This window comes from Phasianus colchicus, chromosome 2, assembly GCF_987193195.1.
Source record: "Phasianus colchicus chromosome 2, bPhaCol1.hap1.1, whole genome shotgun sequence".
Lineage (NCBI taxonomy): Eukaryota > Metazoa > Chordata > Aves > Galliformes > Phasianidae > Phasianus > Phasianus colchicus.
The window spans coordinates 24364531-24387524 of NC_143437.1; the positions used below are offsets into that span (position 1 = coordinate 24364531).

At 37.4% G+C, this 22994-nt stretch overlaps 1 protein-coding gene across 16 annotated transcripts in view; it reads left to right on the forward strand.

Moving 5' to 3' along the window:
* The window catches only part of LOC116230043 (uncharacterized), a 108931-nt gene that overhangs the window by 22507 nt on the left and 63430 nt on the right, over positions 1-22994 (forward strand). For 6 of the 16 annotated variants that reach the window (XR_016464051.1, XR_016464048.1, XR_016464053.1 and 3 more), the window contains exons 3-5: positions 15653-15725; positions 16821-16910; positions 21866-22054. Coding sequence is in view for 10 of the 16 variants with exons in the window: in XM_090135148.1 (XP_089991274.1) it covers positions 15653-15725; positions 16821-16910; positions 21866-21900 (198 nt within the window). In the remaining 6 variants the exon portion in view is untranslated. Of the gene's footprint in view, positions 1-14161; positions 14258-15652; positions 15726-16820; positions 16911-21865; positions 22055-22994 lie in introns of those variants that run through there. The other 10 variants (XM_090135142.1, XM_090135146.1, XM_090135144.1 and 7 more) reach the window with 3 other exon arrangements.

The window sequence follows — 22994 nt, forward strand, 5'->3', positions numbered from 1 at the left end:
TTTAAATAAGCACTTCCTGTGGGAAATGTCAAAAGAATCTGTCAGACTAGCTGGGATTTTTCAGTTATTTTTATCAAGCAGTCAAATAAGATGGAGTGGGACACTTTTAAAATTCTCCTCTGTGCTAGAATAAACCCAATTCAGACAACTGATGCTAATGGAGTTGCCCCAGAATTACCACAGAATAACACATGCTTTTAGTTCTTTTCTCATTTATGTCAGTTTTCTCATTTATGTCAGGTTTATATTAACTTCATGCTATTGATGCTTGTCGAGCTACCTGTGGCTAAGACCAATACATTAGTTCTGATATATAGATGATTGGCCAAAGTGTACATGCCTCAGTTGCCCTAACTAATGTTAATTAGTGGGTGTAGAGTTCCTCAGTGAATACAGTGGAAATGGTAAAACCCTTGGGAATAACAAATTTGATAGCTAAATAATCAAAAGACCAAACAGTAGGAACCATAAGCAACCGTCATGTATAACTGGAGGAGAATGCTTATGAATACAGACATGGAATAGTTATGCACTGAAAGAACAAGAAAAGTAAGTTTTATGATAGAAGATAATATAGTTTATTAGTTCAACTCTACAATTTTTAAAAGAAACAAAAACCATTACATAAACAAACAAACACACACACAAAAACAAATGCCAGTAATGACTTTGTCTACACAAACACAGCACTTCTAAATCATTCAGTGTCAGGGAAATAGGACGATGGTTTGCATCTTGTTTTTTTCATCAACTGCTACAGTTAGCATTGCAAGTGATGTCTCTTTAAACAGCTTTTGTAAGTCATGAGGTCATTTTTGTTTAATTGTAATGTAACTTGCCAGCTGTAGATCATATGTGCAGTTTTGTGATATAGCTTAGTCTTTTCTTCCACCACCCAAGAGAAAGCATACACAAAGCATTTTTTTCAGATTAGTGACTACAAAAAAAAAAAAAAAGCAAGCCTATGGAATGTCAGTGAACAATGCACTTTCCACATCATAGAGTGGTTTGTTTAATAACCACAAATTATTTCAGGTAATTTGGCACCAGTTTAATTGCACCCACAAGGATATCCTCAACAACAACAAAAAGGTAAAAAAGAACCACCCCTACTATCAACACCATCAGGATGAGCTAAAGGCAAAATTTCCATTCATTAAATTGTGATTAGCTTTGGTACAACCTTGTCTATCAAATGCTCACACCATGCTGCAGACACACCACAGGGAAACATTTATGTGGAGTTGTGAAAAGGAAGCTGATGGAAAGTGATACTTTTCTCATGTATTAAAATGACAATAAAATCTCTCAGATGAAGGTACAAACTACAACAGTAAGTAAAAATGCAGGTTATGAATAGCTGAAGTTAAAATCCAGCCAGGGCTTTGTCAGTCAATATCTTTTATTACAGTGAAGAACACAAGAATAAACACAAGATTTCCTAACTTTGAGGAGCAATTAATATGGACTTGTAGTTTCACTTCTGTTCCTTATTATTTCACTTATTTCTAAATCACAGTGTGATTGAAAGACTCTGATGGTGACATTAACCTGCAATCTCAGTATTATCAGCAACTATATAGAGGGTGATATATGCCCTGTCAGTAGGTTACAGAGCTCTTTGATGAATAGCAGAAGAATGTGGGAATAGGAAATCCCCCTAGTTTTGCCCCCGGAAAAAATATTTCTTGGTAATTTTAAATCAAACACTGAGGTTTGGAATATTCATTTTAGTAGCAGATATTGCAGAACTGATGTGAAATTCCATTCAGTTCAAGCGTTTTGGGTTCTTTCTACAGTATGAAGAAACTTCCATACAGCCTCCCTGAAGTACGTTTTTCTGAGGCTTATCAAAGGTAGCATCCTACGGAGAACAGAGTTATTATTGAAACAACAGTAGCACCAAGCCATCATGTTTCTCATAATGAAAGCCACGCTCATTATGGCTTTTTTTTCACAGTCAATTTTCCCTATTTCATGAACCAGATAAGAGCCAGCAGACTAAATTTTGATTTATTTGAGAAATCTGACTGTATATAAGAAAAAAAAATCAAATTGATTTAGCATAGCTTTTCCTTAAAACACAGACAAAATTCTGTTTATACCTGATCTAGTATGCCTCAAAATAAAATAAAAATGTTTATCCCAAGTCAAAAAGAGACCATGTCCTGAGTGACAGTTTCATTGTTACAAGACTACTGTCCATGTCTCCAGCTTTGTTTCAAATGACTTTAGTGTGGCTCTGATTGCTACATGCTCCAAAGAGTCTATCTCAATGTGTATTTACTTTATCTGTGAGTATGCAGAATGAGCAATCTGATCTTATTTTGTTGAAATCCTGCTCTTTATCATGGTATCTTTTCCGTCGGGTTTATTAGCGATTAGTTACATAAATACTTCTACATTTAAACTGAAAAGCAGATCTCTACGTGATAAGAATTTTACACAACAGACTGCTTTGGAATAGTTTCAGCCTGAATTTCTATTGCATTTCAGTGGATTTCTTTGTATTATGACTGAAACTGTTGCATCATTGGTGGGAGTAAGGGAGGAATAAAAATAGGCTCTACATGTTGATTATAATTCAGTGACATCTGTGAGATAAACATTACTGCATGAAGATGTTTAATTTGACTTTGAAGTCTATGAGATTGCTGTAAAGTTTGCAAAAATCCAACCATCTGTTAAGAATACATGGTAAATTCCTCATCTTAAAATTATACAATGAAAGACTGTAGTTCCTGAGACTTGAAGGGGCTGGATATGATTACAAATTAAATTGTAATGTAATATGGACTCTTCCAGTCAAGTTTTCCAGTGAAAGTTGAGGTTGGCTAACTTGTTCTTTCCTGAGCACTGCCTATGGATCCGATCCTTCAGGGCACCTTGGCAAGAGACTAGCAGATATTTTAAACCTCTAATTAATGCCAAGTATTTCACTTCACTTTTATTTTTAAAACATGAAAAAAAAAAAAAGAAAAAAACCCTAAGCCAAAGAAAAAACAAATATTTTCCATTTGCCATTCATTACAGATGTCAGACAGCCATAAATATAGAAATGGTCAGCTGCAGGTGCAGCCCAGTTCTGCTGTGTAATATACACTCTGTTCTTGTAACACTACTAAAAATGGTCTGGCTGGCTAATAAATAGCACTAACGTTACATAGTAAAAAGTGAAAATTAATGTGAATGCTGCTGGTGAGCTAGTTATATTAACAAACCAACCGTGTAGTATCAGCAGGTATAATGACAGACCTATAATGACAACATAAACTTTTAATAGCTTCTGCAAAAACTTTCATTCCTTTCAGTACTGGGAATTTAAATTTAATAGTGTCATGTAACTTTATTTCCCTGTATTTAGGAGGAAAAACATGCAGGAATTTTTAAATTAAACTCACTATCTGCTTCTGAAAAAACTCTTTGGGCTTAACCTTGCATATATCACTGTTATCTTACATAATCTGCTGGTAAAGCCCTGTTACCTCCATCAAAGGTTCTGCCCCTTGAGCGATACCCTTTGATAGCTAACTGATAGAGAACTGATAACCCCTTGCTGATAATAAAACCTTTCCCACACCCAGAGCAAGAAGAGAGTGCAATCTAAAATGGCAGCGAATAGAGGAAGATGATAAACAAACAAAAGGCTAATTGATTTCTTCTCCCTAGACACAGAGCTATGTCTGACCAACAGTCATCTGGCCCCATATCCTTCTGCTGATGTTGCATGATACTTCACCACAGAACATACTCTATGTTCCCTCCCAAGCTTCCTTCCAGATCCTGTCAGCAGTTGAGAAAGTTTCTGAAGTAGACTCATCTTGACCAGTATATTTAATAACTATAAAAAAATCTATCAACTCCATATTGTCTTATCCTTCTCAGAATCCACTTTGATCTCTGCATCATCCAGTGTCAGTAAGTACCTCAAATTAATTGTGTCACAGCCTTTGCCAGGGTGGTTCTTAGGACCACTGCATTTAAAGTTGTACTTAAGTACTAAAATTACATGCTTGTTGTGGGAAGGTGGGAAATAAGGAAGGAATTCAAATTAGTACATTTTGTTAGATTTTCATCTCAGTCAAGTTAAAATCAAAACTAGGACTTAGTAGGAGATGAATAAATCCTAAAGTTATTTCATTATTGCTTGCACCTGTAACCAATCATAATTTCTCTAAGAGTGAACACATTGAAAAATTTCTTGTCTCCAGATGGATCCTCTCTGTGTTTTGAAGGACTTTGGTTTGGCTGGGAGTACTGCTACCCAAGACCAATTGTAAGTGTGAGGCCAAACACATAGACATCAGTCAGGAGCAGGGACCCAGCAGGTTGGTCTGTATTCTTTCCCCAACCAACCCCATGCATGCATTTTCATGAGGTTTGGTTCTTGTGGGCTTTAAACAAATAGAGGGAGAGAGAAGCCCTTTTCATGCCAAGCACAGGCAGCAGCTCAGCACCCACTAAAGAAGGAAATGTAATGTAGAGCAGGATTTGCTGTCTATGGGTTTAACAGCTGTTTTGGGAAATGGCTGTGATTTTACAAGCCAGCTCCACTACACCAGACAAAACGGCCCTTGGTGGTCTCTGCTTTGTGAGGCATTAGCTGTAAAGCTATTGAATTTCTTTGGTTACTTGTAGCGTGCTATGTCTGTGAAACTCAGATGAGATGCTGCAAGGCAGTATAGGGTGCACCATCTTTGGCAGTGTTCAAAACCAGATTGGACTGGGGTTTGGTTAATCTGATCTAGTGGGAGGTGTTCCTGTTCACAGGAAGAGAGTTAAAGATGAATAGCCTGTAAGGACTGTTATAGGTCCCTGTCCTATGATTCTGTAAGTATCAAGCTGGGTAGAAGGTGATAGCACACTATGGAATACCTGTTACCAAAAGGATCAGAAGTGTCCAATAGGGGAAAGATCATGTAGGAACTGCAGATTCTTGCATTGTCTTCTCTGCTACCTGAGATGAACTACAATCCATCAAGAAAACAGATGGCTTATCACTTTGAAGAATTAATGCTACGCATCAAATATTTGATGATTACCTATCATTGCTCAAAATGCAAATATTTGTGAAATGTTATTAAAGGAACTGAATGACAGAGAGCCAAAATGGGAGGGAGAAAGAAAGCATATCAGGGATGCATTAGCATTTCTATGCCTGCTCTTACATTCTGGAGTTTGGAACAGCCACAAATACAGTTTACTGTTGTACTTAGGAATGAATATAGCTGTAAATATAGCTCAGTTTCATAATTTCTCCAAAGTATATGTAAGAATTATCACTGTTCTAAACAATCTTTCTAGATAAAACTCTAGATAACTATATTCCACAAATGTTTCCTATTTCAGTCTTCAATTGTGACTGAAATAGTAGGAAACGCCCCTAAGAAAGCACTAGTGTTGTATCTCTGTGAATTATAAGGTATTTTCAGGATCCTACTTAGGGTCCTGTTTGGGATCCTGCTGACTGACTCAAAAACAAAAGATTACAAGAAACACAAGAAGAACAGATTTTAATTTAGACAAGGTAACTTCTGCATAGATAACCTAGTATTTTCCATCTCTACATTCTTCATCTTTCCATTAAGTTTTGTCTAGCTTTTTTTTTTTTTTTTTTTTTTCCAGAAACAAAACAGAACTTTGCACTAATCTGCCTCAGAGTAAAAGAGAATACATTGTGAGTAAAATACTGTTTTCTAAAACACATCAGTGGAAGAAGAAAGTGAAAAGTGGGAAAGAGACAGGGCTTTAAAAAAAAAGTCAGCAAAAAAAAATGGAATGAATGGAATGAGAGAAAGGAAAAATTAAATAGGACAGTATAGTAAAAGATCTGGTAGTCAGATAGAAGGATATCGAGATAAAAAGGAGACTATTGTGGAAGACAAAAAGGTAGTAGGCAAGGGAAAAAGATGGGAAAATAATTATGGGCAGAAGTGGAGGAGAAAATAAAATGATTAAAAAGCAAAAATAGGAGATGGAAAGATGTAAAGACAGGAAACATGAAAATGTAGGAAAGAAACAGAGGTGCTGTTATTTAATTAATATATGTTGTTACCTTATTTTGGAGGTAAGTAAACACGGGGCAGTCATGCCAGTTACAGCTATAGGATTGGAAAGTAGAGGCAAAGTTATACTTTCCTCTGATTTATAACATTCTTCTAGGCTTTTTAGCCTTTTCTTCTATAAGATATGAACATAGTGAGGACAAAGAGGAAACATCTAAAACACCAAATGTGTTTTGAAAGTGAAATGGAGATATTAGAGTCAACCCCTACTGAGAAAGCCCACGCCAACCACAGCAGGCACAGTGTGTGTACTGACATCTCCAAATCATTCCGTGCTTCTGAACTTCTTTTCCAGCACTTGTAGAGTTTACCATTGTTATGGTATCTTTTGTTATTTGTTACACTTGTTATGGTATATATTTTACAGAAGAGATGGCCTGATGGCATTGTCAGGTGTTATGCTGCTTTGTATGGCTGCAGATGGTTATAAGCAATCCTAATACTTGACACTGTGGCTTTGTAGGGAGTGTTATCTCTGCATTGATGCCATGGATGAATCTAAGCCAGACAACAGTCTACCAGATGCAGGCAATCACCACAAAACAGACTCTTTTCATTTTTAAGCCCATATTTTTCATGGAAGAGGTCTAGTGTTGGTGTGGTCACTGCTTCACAATTTTTTTTCTAAGCAGTTTTAATGAATACCATTTTAAAACATGAATTGCAAGCTCTTCAGTGAATGTGAGTGGGTGAGCGATGTTTTGTGCTGAAATGAATTATGATTTGTCTCTTCACTTGGAGTGATGAGGAGAGGTGGTGGGTCTGTCACTGGTGGTTTTCACTGGTGCAGATGGGGCAGACAGTCTTCCACTGAGCCATGGGGTCACTCCTGCAGCCAAAGGTCAGGCTAAGCCATGGACCTCTTTTGCTAAGCATTAGTTATCCTTGACTTCCAAGTAGCAATGGCAAGAGGTTTTTATAGGTCTAAATTAAAAGATCCATTGAGTTAGAAAGCATTTGCCAATTTTGTCCTTTTTTTTTCTCAAAGAAGGCTTATTAGACTTGAGTTCCAGGCACTGGCAGTCAGTGGAAGCATCAACACCAGAACCACAAAACTGAGCCTTATACGGGTGGATGAAGTCTCCTGATGTGCAGAGGGGAAATCCATAGGAGATGAAAACCTTTTCTTCTTTGGGCCAAGAGGAAGTCTCCATCCACAGCATTTGGAATATTTCTAATGTGTGACCCAAGCATAACAAAGGTGTGAAGGCTAAAAATGGGAAACACCTACCACAGCTCCAAAACAAGCAGAAAAGAACTCAGGAGTTATGGCTTTCAATGGCTTGTTCCTTAGACCTTTTCATATTTCTCTGGCATCCTCACAGACACTGGCCCACGTATATAGCAAACCCCCAAAGGATCTTAAAACTAACCTAGAAAAGAAAAACAAAAGCCTTACGGATCAGAGGCAGCTCCTGGCCCTAAATTGTGTCCTACATTAAAGTGCTTTTCTTTTTTGGTGATTTTTTAATATGTTTTATTTGAGAGAGGGATTTGGGTTTTGTTTCATACTTTCCTATTCTTTTGCACATTACCAAAGAAAAAATCAAATCATTGGTTTTGTTTTATTCTGTATTCCACTGAGAGAAGCTATAAAATTAGATTAAATTTTTGGTTTCTTGTTTTAATGCTAAAAGAGAAAACAACTGAAGAATTAATGTGGGCAGTGATCTGATTTTTCCAGCAGCAGATTTTCTTCTGGTCTTCAGATGGAAAGTCATTATTCACTTTGGTATTAGCCACTACCTTATTTATTTCTTTTCTATGGCTGTTAGTATTGAATCAAACTTTGTTTCTAAGGTTTGTGGGAGGAGAGGTGGTTTTAGTATTGACTGTAATTATGTATTTTGCCTCAAGCCACTGACACAAACATGTGTTTACTCAAGGGTCACTAGAAAAGTGGTTGAGAGAACCTAAAGATTTAAATTGGAATTTTATTTGCATTCGTGTTTGAGATTTCAGATGCTTGTCTTATCAGAACAAGAAAAGCCTTAAAATATTGAACTGAAATCTTGAGGGGAAAAAACTTTTTTGTGACATTTGCAAGAAGTTTTGGTCAGGACAGGACTTCCAGAGAAGCAGAGTTCCCCTTATAATTTTAACACTCCTATTTTAAATTTTGGAACTGCTAGCAAAGGACACTGCTCGAACCTTTTGGTTTTTAATTCAAAATGGTGCAAATTAAGTAAGTGGGCCTTGTATTTACTATAGCAGGAAGTGCTTTAGATAACCTTAGAAGTCTATGTTAACCTCAGCCAGCTAACTTGTGTGGCAGCTATAAATTTGTGTTTCTAGGATTCTATCTCAAGTAAACGCTTGTTAAGCTTATGTATTTTTTGTAGTGATGTTAGAGTCAAAATAACTGCTTTGCTTTTGCCATATCTATCTTGGAGCTGGATTTTTCTATGAACTTTGGAATTTTGTTACCACACTAAATGCCCAGCTTTCAGTAAATCCACACCTGAAGGGTAAGTAAATTAATCCTGAATTTTGCATTTGAAAGCATATGTGCTTTTCATGGATTTTCGCCAACTAGATTCTAGATTTAAGGAGGCATTGTGATAACCTCAACCACACTGTGGCTAGAACAAACCTCAAAGAACTTGTTCCTAGAGGCAGTGCTCTTTGAAGTGACATCACTGACAGTTTTAACTACTGTAGGTATTTATGAGGTACAAAATGATAAAGTAAATAGGTATAAAATGTGATTTTAACAGCATAAGAATCACCAGACTGGTTTATGTTCTTGCCCTCCAAACATATTTTTGCTTAAGTAGTTTTGTTTCCCCTCATTTTTTTTTTCTTTTTTCCTTTTCTCTCTTTTATTTTTCTCCATGAAACTGCCCTGAAGAAACATAGAAGCAGAGTTTGCCAACTATAACGGAAAACCTGTAAAAGTTTGGATGTATATATTTACTATGAATTGAACTTGCAGATCTTAACTGGTTCTATGTATTTAGGTTGTTTACCTACCAAAGTATTTGGAGGAATATCTGCGTTTTCATGTTGCTTTCAGTGTGCTGCTTTGCTTATTTGTGATCTATTAGTGACGCTCATGATTTATTACTATCATTTTATTAGATTATTTGCAAATCAGTGATGAAGCACTGTGTGGACCATGCCTTGTTAGTTATAAAAGCATTCAAGAAGCCATGAAAATCAGTAGAGCTTGAACCTATTGAATGAAAGAGCATAGTGCTGTCTATTGATCAGTAGCCTTTAGGTATGTAATGAATAGTAGGATTTTGGACACTGTGAGATAGTGTTTTCCTTTGGATCTGATAAATTGCACTCTTTTGTATTAGTGCTTTGAGATTTGACATAGAACACTCTTGTACTGGTATTTCTTTCACCTCTGGTGCTATGATGAACTTACATGACCAAGGCAGATAAATATAGTTAGAAAACCTGGTATTTTCTTTTTCTGTTTTATACACTGTGTTAACACTTACCTAAGTATGAGAAATGGCGGAAAACTTTCTCGTATGTGAATAATTCATGCATTGATTTGGACTGCAGCTAATTTCTTTATTAATATGGAAATTATTCTCAATTTCTTACTAAATAAGCAAGATGTATTTAAGTTTATGACCTCTCTTATTGGCTGGATAGGTACTATTTGTTTCTATTTTCAATATCAGGACTTTATTACTTCCCTCTTTGCTGATTTTTCAACCGCTATTCAAAAAAAAAGAAAAGAAAAAAAAACAAAACAGCAAAGCTGGCTTTTAGGTAGAAAGTTCCTACTTTTAATTGGATAGAGTCAAAGGCAGAGTTTGTGGTATAGCAGACCCCAAATCTACATCTGTAAGAAGGATACCCTCATTAATTCTAATAATAGTGAAGTATGAACATATACTCAGTAGTGTTTCCTCTGAGTCAGAGGGTGGGTCTGTCCATCTCCCTTCTGCTCCTGTCCCTATTAAAAAAAGTAAATAACCTACCATAATTATTGAGAAGAATAAGCCCAGTAGCCTACCATATTAACAGGATTAGGAGTAAACTTCCAGCAGCTTTTTGGGGGGGATGTTATTTTTCTAATGATCCCTTCAGTGTTTGCTCAGGTTATCTATATTTGAATTAGTTCCTCTCAAGTGAATGTCATTTCAGCACAGTAGCCATAGCCTCTGGGGACTGGCTTGGCTGGACAGAAGAACAATGATAGCAGCTTGTGTGTCAGTGGTGCCCCAGTACGTCAAGTACATTAAATATTCTCTTAAATTCAAGTTTAAGACATTTTGGAAGCACTTGCAGTTAGAGACAAAATCCAGTGAGACATCTAACACTGAGAGCAAGAATGAGAGTTTGACACAGTGTCTTGTGCTTTCTGAACGCACAAGTCTTCTCTCTTCTTAAAACTGTAACACTGTTCTGAAGGCTGAGGGCTGAATGTAAAAATGCCAGAGTAAGCAGACGTCTTTCTCAGTCTGGAAAGGCTGGGGAACAAGGGAAATGAAGTATTTATGAGCCTTTATTTGAAGATACTATTTTTTTTCAGGCTCTCTGGAACGTGTTTTGAGGCTGGCTCTGGAGACCCTCGTTGTATCAGCTCTTTTCTTCCAGCAAAAATTTCTCAGTAGGTCAAGCAGTAGTGACAATTTCAGCTCAGAAATAAAAAAAATGTTTGCTGAGGTAGATGAACTGTGACTTATCTGTTGGTTTAACTTCCAATTTCAGGACAGAAGGCCTGCAATTAATATTCTGACCCCTTCACTCTTTTCAGTTACTTCTGTAAGAGTTAATACAATTAATTCCCTTCTTAAACTGTTAGCAGATTCGAAGGCTTTCTTGGCAACACTGTTACGCAGTGACCACCTAAATAGTAAATGAAAACATGGCTAAAAAAAAGTCAAAGCTTAGCAACATCTGCAGTATATTAAGAAAGGTTTTGGAGCTCTAACATATGACCTAAGTGCCCAGCATCCTTGCAGAATGTCTTTTACTGCAGCCTGGCTTTTCTCTGCTCTTTCTCAGAATTGGCTTAAAGGGCAAGTAGCATCCAATGACCACATTAATTGACCCAATGGAAAGGATATAAGATGCATAAGTGTTTACCATCTCAAATCACTGTTCTGTATGTACATTTTAAATAAAAATGAGTCTAGGCCAATGTCTAGCTTGTTTAATAAATGTTTCTTATGTCACAAAAGTAACTATAATGAAGTTACAGAATTACAGACGTCTGTCTGAAAGGAAAATATATAGCTACAAAATATTCTCTGGTTAAAGTAAATAATTTTTTATGACTGTGTAGCAAGCAATCCTGATAAAATTTTTTCTCTGCTTGCTGTCACTATCAAATGCTGAGCCAAATCAAAGTCCCAGCACTTTGAATTTCGTTCCATAATTTGGACCATTTCCCATAGGCAATACTGAAATTGTCAACACCCAGATGAGTCAAATAATGAAAAAAAAACACCTCTAAATAATGTTTTGATTCCTGTTATAACTTGCTGTAGAGACCAGATAAACTCGACTGAAATTTTAGTCAGAAAAGTCTTTCCGTAATATGTTCCCAGTCTTCTAAATCCTGCCCAATTTTTTGTCTATCTGTATCTCTACTCATAAATCCTTAGCTACCCAGAAGAATCTCATCTCAATCACAGTTTCAAAGAAAATTATGTGTATGTAGTCTGTATGATATGTCATATTGTTCTATCTATTCACTTCCCATTTGAAAACTTGGTTCATTTTTGCTGCCCACTGGCAATGAGGGATGGATATTATCGTGTCCCTTTTTGAGAAAAATCCTATTCTATGTTATTTCCTACTCAGGAAATAATAACAAAAAAAAACAACAAAAAAATCATAAAAAAAAAAAAACCAAACAAACTGATGTCAGGCAAAAATAATATTTTCTGTTAATGTACTAAATTCCAGGGGCTGGAAACAAGTGTGTTTAGTGTGTACTGGAGGACACACTGAAGTTAAAGAAAGTTACAATTAAAATTTAAGTAGTCTTTTCTGAGAACCAATAAGATCCACTATGTATTCTGTGGTATATATCTTAGCTCCTGATATGGGGACTGGTTTAGATAGAATATAACCAAGCTTATTGACTATAACCAAGATTATTGACTGCTCAGTATTACCTGAGAGAGACATTAACATTCACCTAGATTGCAGTGTCTGCTGTTGTTAGCCTGTTCCTTAGCACCCAAAATCCTTCCCTGGGGCTAGCCAAAGCAAAACTTTCCTAAGCTGCTTAGTCCTGCAGTCCATGTTACTCCATGTGCCTCGTGCATACTAGTTTTTGTTCAGGTGTCTTAGGAGCTTTTCTTGGAAACGAGTGATGGGGAAGTAGTGAATAAGAATTCTCAGAAGAACTTTGGTAGACTGCCAGTGCTTCAGCATCTTTTTTTTTTCTTTTTTAAATAATAGAAATAATTAATAATGGCTTCATTGTTATTGTTTGATTGCAAAGTGAAAGTATAATCTAGATTCTAAGCTCCATCTCCCCAGGACTAGACTAAAGGGAATACTTTCACCATCAACACAGTGAAAATCTCTCAGCACCAACTTAATTTGGTTAAGAAAAGAGGATAGAAACATGAATAGGGTTGATTTCCTTAAGCAGTTTAACACACTGCTGATCATAGAAGTTTTAGGGAAAGAAGAAAAAGCCAACCAATATTCAAATAGGCAGCAAATTCGCCTTTGTGGAATTAGATTTTCTTTGTATAGCACTGAGGAATAATTCCATCCATAAAACATATACAAGAGACATGAGACTACAAGGGACCTCCTGAATCTTTGAATCCAGACCTTGCTATTGTATGACTACATTAGTAAAAATGATGTTAATAATGTAATTTCTGTATATTCTGCATGGATCAATGAAATTTTCATCTTAAAATTATCATTGCCCTAGCTGTTCTCTGTTCGAGGATCCAGCCTTACTGAAGGTTAGCTGCAGTCTTATAATTACAGATACTTATATACTTTATCAGACTGAGATTAAAAAACAAACGACAGCAGTGACTATGGCACAAAGTAACTATTATGTCCTTTAGGAAGGAAGTTTACATTAGAGAAGGCAGTGCAATCTTCAGACATTCCTGCCAGTGTTTTGGGTAAAAACATTTTCATTGGAAAATAGAAATGAAAAAAAAAAAAAAAAAAAAAAAAAGGATTGGGATTTGTTTACTTTGGGTTTGTTTGTTTGTTTGGGTTTTGTTTTGTTTTCTGATAAGTTCCAAAACTATAGGTTATATTTTACAAAAAACCTAAGTAAAACTAGCCAGAAAGGTCTGGGACTAAGCAGATAAAAAGACCATTCCAGGTGGAAAAGAGCTCAAGAGTCATTGCCTCCCAGAGTCCAGAATTTTCTGTGAAAATTAGGTTATATTAGTGTTGTCTTGAAAAGGAGGTGAGGCAGAGTTAAGACAGCAGTTTAACTATGTTTGACAGGCTAAATGGAATACATTTCCTAGCTCCAAATCACTGAGCAGTGCTCTTGTAATGGGTGTTTTGCTCCAAGCATAATGAGGGAAAATTATTTCATTTGTCCAGACTGTAATCAATCACTTCCAGGAAAAGAAATCTTTCATGATTTTCCAGTAGCCATAGGAATTGTTAAACATATTAGTTAGTTGTAGAAACTACCTTGTGAAAGAAGAAAAAGTCATGAGAAATGAGTAAGATGCACAAAATTACCCTGTAATTTTATGACCATTCTTAGTCTTTCTGGTGTTTGTGCCTAGATGCATGCTTTTTTCCTTAACTGTCTCTGAACTGCCAATAACTATAAATTCATGCAAGCCATAGAAAGGATGAAGAAGTCTCAAAAGAAAAGGGATTTTTCGTCTGGCAGCGTGTTCACCCCAAAAGTCGTAAAAGTCTTTCCTGAAACTTAGGATTGCAAAAGCTTACTGAGTCTTGCCAGATTTCTTGCTTCTGATGGAAATTCCCTAATGATTCATGTGGTTTCTGGATAGCAATATAAACAAAAGGTTATGGTAATCAAATGTTTAAAAAGATGATTAAAAAAAAAAATACTCTGCACAGCTATAATATCCAAGAACTTGAATATCTAAATGTGTGTTCTCTCATCTAGTAATGAGAATATTATCGCTCACAAATTTATAGAGCACGTAAGCTGAATCACAGGAGGGCGAGTCTTGTCCCAGTGAAGTTTATGCTAAAACGCCTGGAGAGTCTCCCTGGTGTACAGGATGCAAGACTGAACAGGGGTAATTAGGATTTCATTGTGCTTGCCTTTGTGTGCTTAAAAGTGTGAAGAAATTATCCTTTGTTTATTTTTACATGCCTGCTGTACGCTCTGAAAAGCTTTTTATTTAGGGAGTTTAAGAAAACAGATTCAGTTCTGCTACCTTTCCTGGACTCTCTGAAGGCTTGGACATTGGGGAGGAAAGAAAGGAGTCCGAAATAATCTTCTGGATTCAAAAGAAATGGTCCATGAAGCTAGCAGAGAGGAAGTTAGAGAGAACACTAATTATGAGCATCCAGTAGTCATTTGACATCTAGGAATTTCCTACAGGCAGTGTTGTGTCCAAATGCAGAACTCTGACATTTTGCAAAGATTCCCTGGAAGGTCTGCCTTCCCAGTAACAAATTAATATCAGGTAAATGTTTACTGAAGCTGCAATGGATAGAGTTTCAGCTGAGGACGTGCCTACAGGTTGCTCTCCTGCCAGAAATCAGGAAGGTTGTCTGTTTTTTATCATTCTTCTTTCAATGCCACCTGAGTCAGTCTGTTAAATTGGAAAAGATTGGGTTCATTAAAATAATAAGCTTATTCAGAAGGAGATAACAGTAATGCATAGGTTTAGATACTGTGGTTGGGCTAGATGATCTTAGTGGTCTTTCCAGCCATAACGATTGTATGATCCTATAGCTACACATCAACTTTATGGACATAATTCTTCAGTTTTAATTGGGCATTTTAATTTCACTTAAAAAAAATAAGCAGACTAAATTCTTTCAATCCAATTTAATTCCCATCCCTGTTTCCAGCTTCACTTTATGTTCCTTGTAACAAAAAGGCTTTTAACGTTGATAAATGGCTGCAAAGATTTTGCTTTTACTTTGTTGCTTTTCTGTTTATTTAACCAAGAGCAGTTCTTTTAGTCCTGACCTCAGTCTTGTCAAAAAGACTGTGTTTGTCAAACTGCTCATGCTCCCATTAACTCCTAGGTTTTTCAATTGTCATGTTTGATGAATGGCTCAAATACTGCTAGCATCATTAAAAGCAGGGACACCGAGTCCAAATACACACCATAAATAGGAAAATTTCAAGCAAAGAAAACCTTTTATTGCATAAAGGAAATTGCAAGCGATTTAAAAGTAATCTCTTTTAATGCTATCTTTCATACGTGCAGGAGACAAGAAGAAAACCCTCAGATTTTATGTTTGGTATTATCTCTTTATAGCTAGAGAACACTAGTAGCTTTATAACCATATTTACACAGGGGTGTCTGGGACTGTGTGTAGGAATGGTCCCGCTTTGTGTGACTAAAAGTCTCAGAGCCATCCCCACACTGCTTTGTCATTCCAAAAGGTCTGCATCTTCCCAGTGCGGAGCGTGAAGTCGTGCAGCACGGTGCTTACATGCTATTTTCTTCCAGACTGACAGTGGCTCCAGGGTGTGCGGTGCTGCGTGTTCTGGCTCAGTCCCAGCGATGCCCTTAACTCTACCACGTGAGTAGGAACCACCGCTGAGCTTCCCCTAATGACCTGCCGGTAACAGCGGTGCAAGCTCAGGCTTGCCAGAATTTGGCAGAGTGTAGTTCTCCAGTTACGCTCAAGCTAACATTTCAGTTTATATTGTCTGGTGCCCTTGTCTGCCCTTTGTCGTACTTACAGCACAGGCTATCAAGAGACAGAGTTCAGGATTAGTGCTGGAAAGTTGGGTAATGGCTTCAGCAGAAAGAAGAAAAGTTGTTGTTGTTGTTGTTGTTGGGGTGTTGTTTGGATGCTGTTAAAGTCTAGCTAAAGGCCAAGGAACTTCTGGTGATTTTTACATTCCTGAGCCAGATAAGTTTATTCAGATCAATATCTATGCAGATACAATTAAATTTACAGTTTATAAATCAATAAAAGTGATAGGCTTCTAGACTGGTGACATTTCTATAATATTCAGATTCTAGTCAGAGTTACTGTTATTTTTTTATGATTTTGTTTAAAAAAGCATTGTTCCAAACTGCTATATCTATAGGTGCATAGAGACACAGCTTGAGTCTAATATTGCTGAGTGCTGCTCATGTGGAATTTTCATCATGATATAAATAAATACACTGCTACAGTGTATTTTTCCTGGACAGTGATAGAAGCCATTACAATGAGGACAGCAAGCAAATCATTAAAGCAATTCTGAAATGGCATTAGAAGTAGGTCATCAACGTTTATACTTTCCTGAGCTACTGTAGATCACAGGGCTCTTTTTTCCTCTGCAGAAGATAAGGAGGGATTTATTGACCTCAATGTTTTAGAAAATGAGGAGAAAACAAAGAAACTCCTGGTTGTATCAGAAACTTTAGCATTACCAACGTTTTGCTTTCAGTAAATGTAACCCTCTGCTTGTTGACTGAGTGCAAGCAATGGTAGAAGTTGTCTCTCTGCTATTGTTTGTAACTCAGACTTTTGTCAGAAGGACCGTGCAGGATATCAGACACTGACCTTGAGGCATCGTTACCTTGTTACTGATTTGCTGCATAGCCCAATCATAAATTTAAAGCTAAAGTGAGAAGGATTAGTAGTTCATGGATTCATTTGAGTCCCTCTTCTCTTTCTCAGATGCCATATGCAACAAAGTGCAGAGATGGACTATAGGCTTCCAGCGAGTTACCACTGCCAAGGAGGATGCAAAGACAGGCAGTTTCCTGGGTGAGTAGTGCTTTTCTTTGTCTGGCTCTTGCTGGATTTGATTCCTAAGGTTTGTATGTTTTTTGATTGCAGTCACCTGGTCATCAACTATGGAAACTTACTTAACACTTTTCACCCATATAAACCATGAAAATATATTACTTTATTTTATCAGTAATGTTTGTTTCTGCCCTGAGGTGCCCCAGGTAACTAATGTTTGTCACCTAGGACCCTAAATATACGTTTGGTATATTAAGTATTATATATATTTATAATCAATAGAGTTCGTCACAATTCTTTCATTATTCACAGAGAGATATGAACAGAATACTTTTGTTAGAACAAATACTTTTCTTCAGCCTTGACTGTATTCTTGTTTCTGTCTGTGCCAGGATTACACATGAATCAAAACAAAGTAGATATGCTGCAGTGATTCCCTGCTGAGACTTCCTGCATTTTTAATCATTATTTGTTGGTGTTACTGTATTTCTGTAACCCTCAGGAGTAGTGAAGCCTACAGACTATGAATTCATTTGGTTAATAACATTCAAACTAGATCTATAGGAATTGGCTCTGGACTCAGTACTGACTTCTGCAGGACAGGCTTAAAACTGTCAGGGTAGCTACACCTCTGAATTAAACAGAAGTTTGTACAAAGCATATGTCAGTACTGAGCCTCCAACCCACGCATGCTCTCCCACTGAGGTCAGTGAGACTAGTGGTTAGGAGAAGATAGATGTGGAGGTCTGTAGGCTCAGTTAGTCTCTAATGAAATGGATCCAAAGCTGGAAAAGTGGGATTGAAGATGACAGTATCTACTCAATTGTAAGATCAGTAAAATTGAGAATTTGGCTCATAGTTCACTAAAAAGGCAAAACATAAGAAAAATCTTGTCTTCTCTGCCCCCTCGTTCAACATATAAAACAATACTGTCAGAAGTTTTGAAGGGAGCCCTGCAGACTTTTCCTGGAAAGCATCATTGGCAGAAAAAGAATTTTCAGCAGAACTCAACAAAGGAGGGAAAAAAAAACAGTATAAATCAGCTAGCAACTTGACCCATGGGCAGCCAAACCAAAGCAGCTTCATTTCCTATGGATTTCTGTCTCCTCAGCCTTGTCATCTGCTTTCCAGCCCTCCGCCACCACCAGCCCTGCTGGTCTTTCAGGATCTGGCAAAAAGGGCCACCTGCATGGCCAGGCCAGCACTGCAGGCCTTGTCATGAGCCAGAGAGAGCTGCCAGCGTGTCTTGGCCACGGCTGCAGGGCCAGCCTGTTTTCCTTTCCCTGGAGCACGATATTTGGCTCTTTTGATGTCCCTGGTTTGCACAGGGTTTATAAGGGTCTGCAGGTCATGAAGACATCTCTGTCCTTCTGTGAGATTTAGTTAAAACTGAGGGGAAAGAGCAAGCAAATGATAGACAAACATTTGCAGAACACAGTGCTGTTGTAACCTCATTTCCCTGAGGAACTATATACTTTTGTGAGCAGTTGGTATTTTTAGAGATTAGATATTTCAGTTATTTTTAAAAACAAGCAAAAAGATGCTTAGAACTAATGCCAGAGAGATGGCACCATGAGTTCTCTGGGGAAATAGCCACAGAGCCATTCCAGATGGTCATATCACACAAAATATACATCCCAACACTACTGGCTATACCCCATGGGTTAGGTAGGCTGCATACAAGATGCTGAGGCCCAAAAGCCCAGGATCCCTGCAGCAAGCAAGCCTGCCTGCCATGTGCAGCCATCCCCAGGACTGCCACCTCTGTGCCACCGGGGCCAACGTGTTCAAACAGAGAATTTGAAACCAAAGAGGTGAGTCCAAAATAAAATAAGTCAGCAGCTTCTCCCTGGGAATGGCACTGCTGGTGTTGGCGAACATCACTAGGTCACTCCATCATTTCTGAGCCGGGGATTTCTGTTTAATAATATATGGCAGATTACTTCTATAATGAGCTATTAAAATTCTAAGATTAACTCAACTGCTGCTATGGTATCTTCAATGTCCTGCAGCATACTTGGCAGAACAAGCACATGCTTTTTGTTTTCTTTACTCTGGTTTGCTTGCTTGCTTTTCACTTTGGTTTTCCCAACAGTGTTTGCCTTGTGCTGGTCCCACCCAGAAAGAAATGTTGGGCTGGGAAGTAAATGAGGCACAATGATAGTGTCAACATAGAGAGGGTTTTATATCCGTGGTTTGTAAGAAAGAAATTAAGAAATTGTGTCCTTTGAAAATTTCTAGCTTTCATTAAACAAAATACAAATGATATGTTTGTATTTTTATTCCAATCCGATAACCTAGGAGTAGCTTGTTTTGCTCAGTTCTGAAATTCATAAAGACATGCCTGAAAAGACTGATTTTTGCTAACATTAAAATATTAAATCAGCATCAGAATTTCCATTTGGGCTCATAGGCAATAATATATGTGTTTCTTGTTCTGTGTTTTACTTTTGCCTCATGTGCATCACGTGAGAGCCTTACTTTTTCAACAAATGAATCTTTAGTATTGTGTAGTTTGGACAAATTTAACCAATGGATTATGCATGTGAGTAGTCCTTGCTGGTTAGACCAAGGTTCTTGGTATTTCTCTTTTAATTTTTCCCTAGTCAACGTACATATCTCTCAAAGCTTGAATCCTTTGGAAAGGATTAAAAGTAGCTTAATAATTTTTTAGTATTTTAGAAATGTTAACTTGGACCTAAGTGTTGTTCTTCTCTTTCTTTTGAAGAAACTAAGAGAAATATTTCTAGCAGTGGTTAAGATATTGCAATTGTCAAACAGTGTCTAGAATCCATAGCAATGAGTAGTCAATGCAGATGATGAATGAAATTTTTAGCCAAGGTGTGTGGTCCTCTCAATAGTCAGCAAAGCTGGAGTTCCCTCATGTTGTATCTCAGAGCTGTAAAACATGATCTTGTCTGACTGCTGTGCCTGTAGCACAGCACTACTTTCTTCTTGTCTTCTTCATCATTGTCCCTCTGACTATCTGAATTTTCAGCCCACTCAGCTTGATTGAGCATCTTTGGAGTGAGTTTCTTCTAAGATGCTTGCAACTTACTCCTTTTGCTTGAGCATCCTAGAAATGTTGGGAACTTCTTGACTTTAGGAGATATAAAATCTACTGTAATCTTGTAAGCCATACTTTTAAAGGTGAATAATCAACTGCTTGTGGGAATGCTTCAGTTGACTTAGCTGTGATTCTGTGTTGCTGTTGTTTTGTTTCACTATTTCTAAATGCCCTATTATGGATCAGCTCCTACATACTATTTAGAGGCATACTCCGAACTAGAGTTTTATTCAGACCTAAGCATAGTTTTCATGAGTTTCACTGATAATCAAATCATTGCTTATTGTGAGAGAACCTAGCTATCCCACAAAAGCCAAGGTTGTCCAGTTGTTGTAGTCTGCCCCATAACTGTCCTAAAAAGTTGAATATGACAGAGTTGGGAATCACCGTGCCTGGGTTGCACTCCAACGACATTGGATTCTGAACCATCAGAGATATTTGTTTTTCCCCAAACACAAGCACCCTTCTGACCTTGCTAATTTTCTGATGGAAACTAAAAATCTTTTTGTTATAATCAGAGTCAAGTATCAGTTCCAGAAAGCCATTACTATGCATTATAGGCACTTAAGCACATTAGAAAACAAAACAAAACAAGCTATCTACCACTTTGCAGGATTAATGCTATGAAACATTTTATGGGTGGTCCTTAAGAGGACAGAATGCTGCACTAATGTGTGACTGCATGGCAATTAAGCTTAATTAGGGAAGGTTTTGAAAAAGACAGATGAAAGTAAATTATGGGAATGAAAGCAACTGTGCTTTTGGGGACCACGCTCTGTTACATTAGTTCAGTGAAGCGTTGCTAGTATTGTCCCCCGTCTATCACACTTTGACACGCATCCAGAAGTTTGTCAAATCAAGCATTTTTTTCTAGAAGAAGAAATCTCTTCGGAGCACATTCTTCACCTGGTCTCTGCTGAACCCACGGGTTTCTTCAGGAGACGGCATCGCTTCCATAGTAAGAGGAGTAGCTGACCCTTAATGTGACCATTCAGTTTAGTCTAGCATTGTCTCTTTTCTACATGGAGTAACAGAAATAATGATGTATGTGGATTTTGATTTTCTTATGTGTGCTGGAAGAAATTTTTCATAATTTTCTATTTTTAATGCTTCCTTAGACTCACAACTGAGCACTCAGAGCATCTGATTCTGGTTTTCCCCATTGACAAGACCCTGGTAAGCAGGCTTGGAGCAGCTCTCAAGCTTTATTCTGCATGGTTTGAGAGCATATCATCAAACAGGCTCTTTCAGAGCAGAGGATTTCTGTTCTTGGAAAAAGGCTGTTCTAAAACTAGGTGCCCATTCCCTCTCCTACAGAATTTTAAGAGAAACGAAGTTTAGCATACTGAAATCCTAAATGAAACTGAATTATTTTTCTCTGCCTTGGACTAAATGGTTGTCACTACGGACACTGTTATAGTTTGTAGTGTTACATTGGATTTTATTAAATTATGGAAAATAATTAAGTTGAAAAGCAGGAAACAAAGGCTATGCAGTCAGATCCTTTTTTAGCTCAAGTAGTGTCTGGTGTTGTTTTCTACCAGGACAGTGGGATGCTTTTTTCCCTAATGAACTTTTCATGTCCAAGATGAAATGCAGATTCTGTGGACAATTTATTAAGAAAAGCACCAGTTTCATGTGAGTTTTCAGTTTTCAGACCAACAGGGAATTTATATATGGAAATCATATATGAGTAGAGGGAAACACCTCATAAAAAGAACGACTACATGGTCAGCAGCTGTAATTTATGTGCATTCTTTTTTAATAAAAAAATGTGTGTTCAGACCAATCTTTTTCATTTTTATAGCAGCTCAACATGATAGTTTCAACTGCAGTTGTTTAACCTTCTGACTTTCTTTGTTTTGTTTTGAAAAAAAAGGAAAACTAAAACTAGCACTTTTTGTTTCAGATACTGAGCTTATTCTTGTGTGGAAAGTGCAGTAAAGACACCTTTCTACACTGAAGGAAGCTAAAGTGAGTGTCGATGGAAATACTGCTGATAAAAGTGTGTATTAAAAATGAAAATAGACAAGAGGATGTTAAGTACAAAAAAGAAGTTACTTCGATTTGATGGCTGAGCACAAATAGCTGCTTACAGGTAATCCACATACACCTCCATTTACCTTAACTCTGTATGTTAGATACATATTTACCTGCATGTATACAGATACAAAATGTGGAAGGTACAATTAAAAAATCAATTTCTTGCAAGGATGCTGCAGGCAAACCTCTACATGGGAGCTCTTAGTTAGCACACAAAGTTCTATTTATAGAACCACAGAATGTCTTTCTGGAGACAGATCCCCTTAGCAGGGGAATGTTACTCAAATCCCATGTTTTCCTCCACATCTGCAACTGGGAAGTGAAGGATCAGTCTTAAGAGTTTCTGGTATGTGAGGTAATACTTCGTAACAGAATACTTTCAGGGCAGCTGGCACAATCTCCTTGGTAGGGTTGTTACAAGCCCTCCATAGACTCATTCTTTCATGGAGATTATGAGATATTGGGAAAACCTGATGTAGTTAGGCAGTAGTAGGTGAAGAAGCCATTTTCCTGCTAGAAGCCTAAAACCAGTGTTTATTACTTCCTGCTAGGTCACAGAAACTTCACTCATCTGTCATTTTGACAATAGCCACTCTCTTTTAATCTTCTTCATATTCATGAACTGTTCTGCCCTACACTTTTTTTACACATCCTATAAATGCTTCATTCCAAAATGTTTCCCAAGGCCTGTAGTGTTGCTGCAGGCATCTTCTACAGCAACTCAGGCTCCAAAAGTCCCTGGAACAGGCTCAGGAGGGAATTCTCTGAGATGAATGAATAAGACTGGGCAAAGACTGTCATTCAGCTTTTTCTCAGTTACTGTCATGGAAAAATCACTTGGATTGATGCTGGGTTCCTGCACAGAAACCTACAGAAAATAGGGATTTGGCCTTCTGTGATTTGAATAATTTCTAAATTTTGTTGTATGCCAAAATGCTGCAATGTTATTTGTTGGAAGAGCCACAAAAAAGCAGTTTCTTTACAGCTCATAGAGA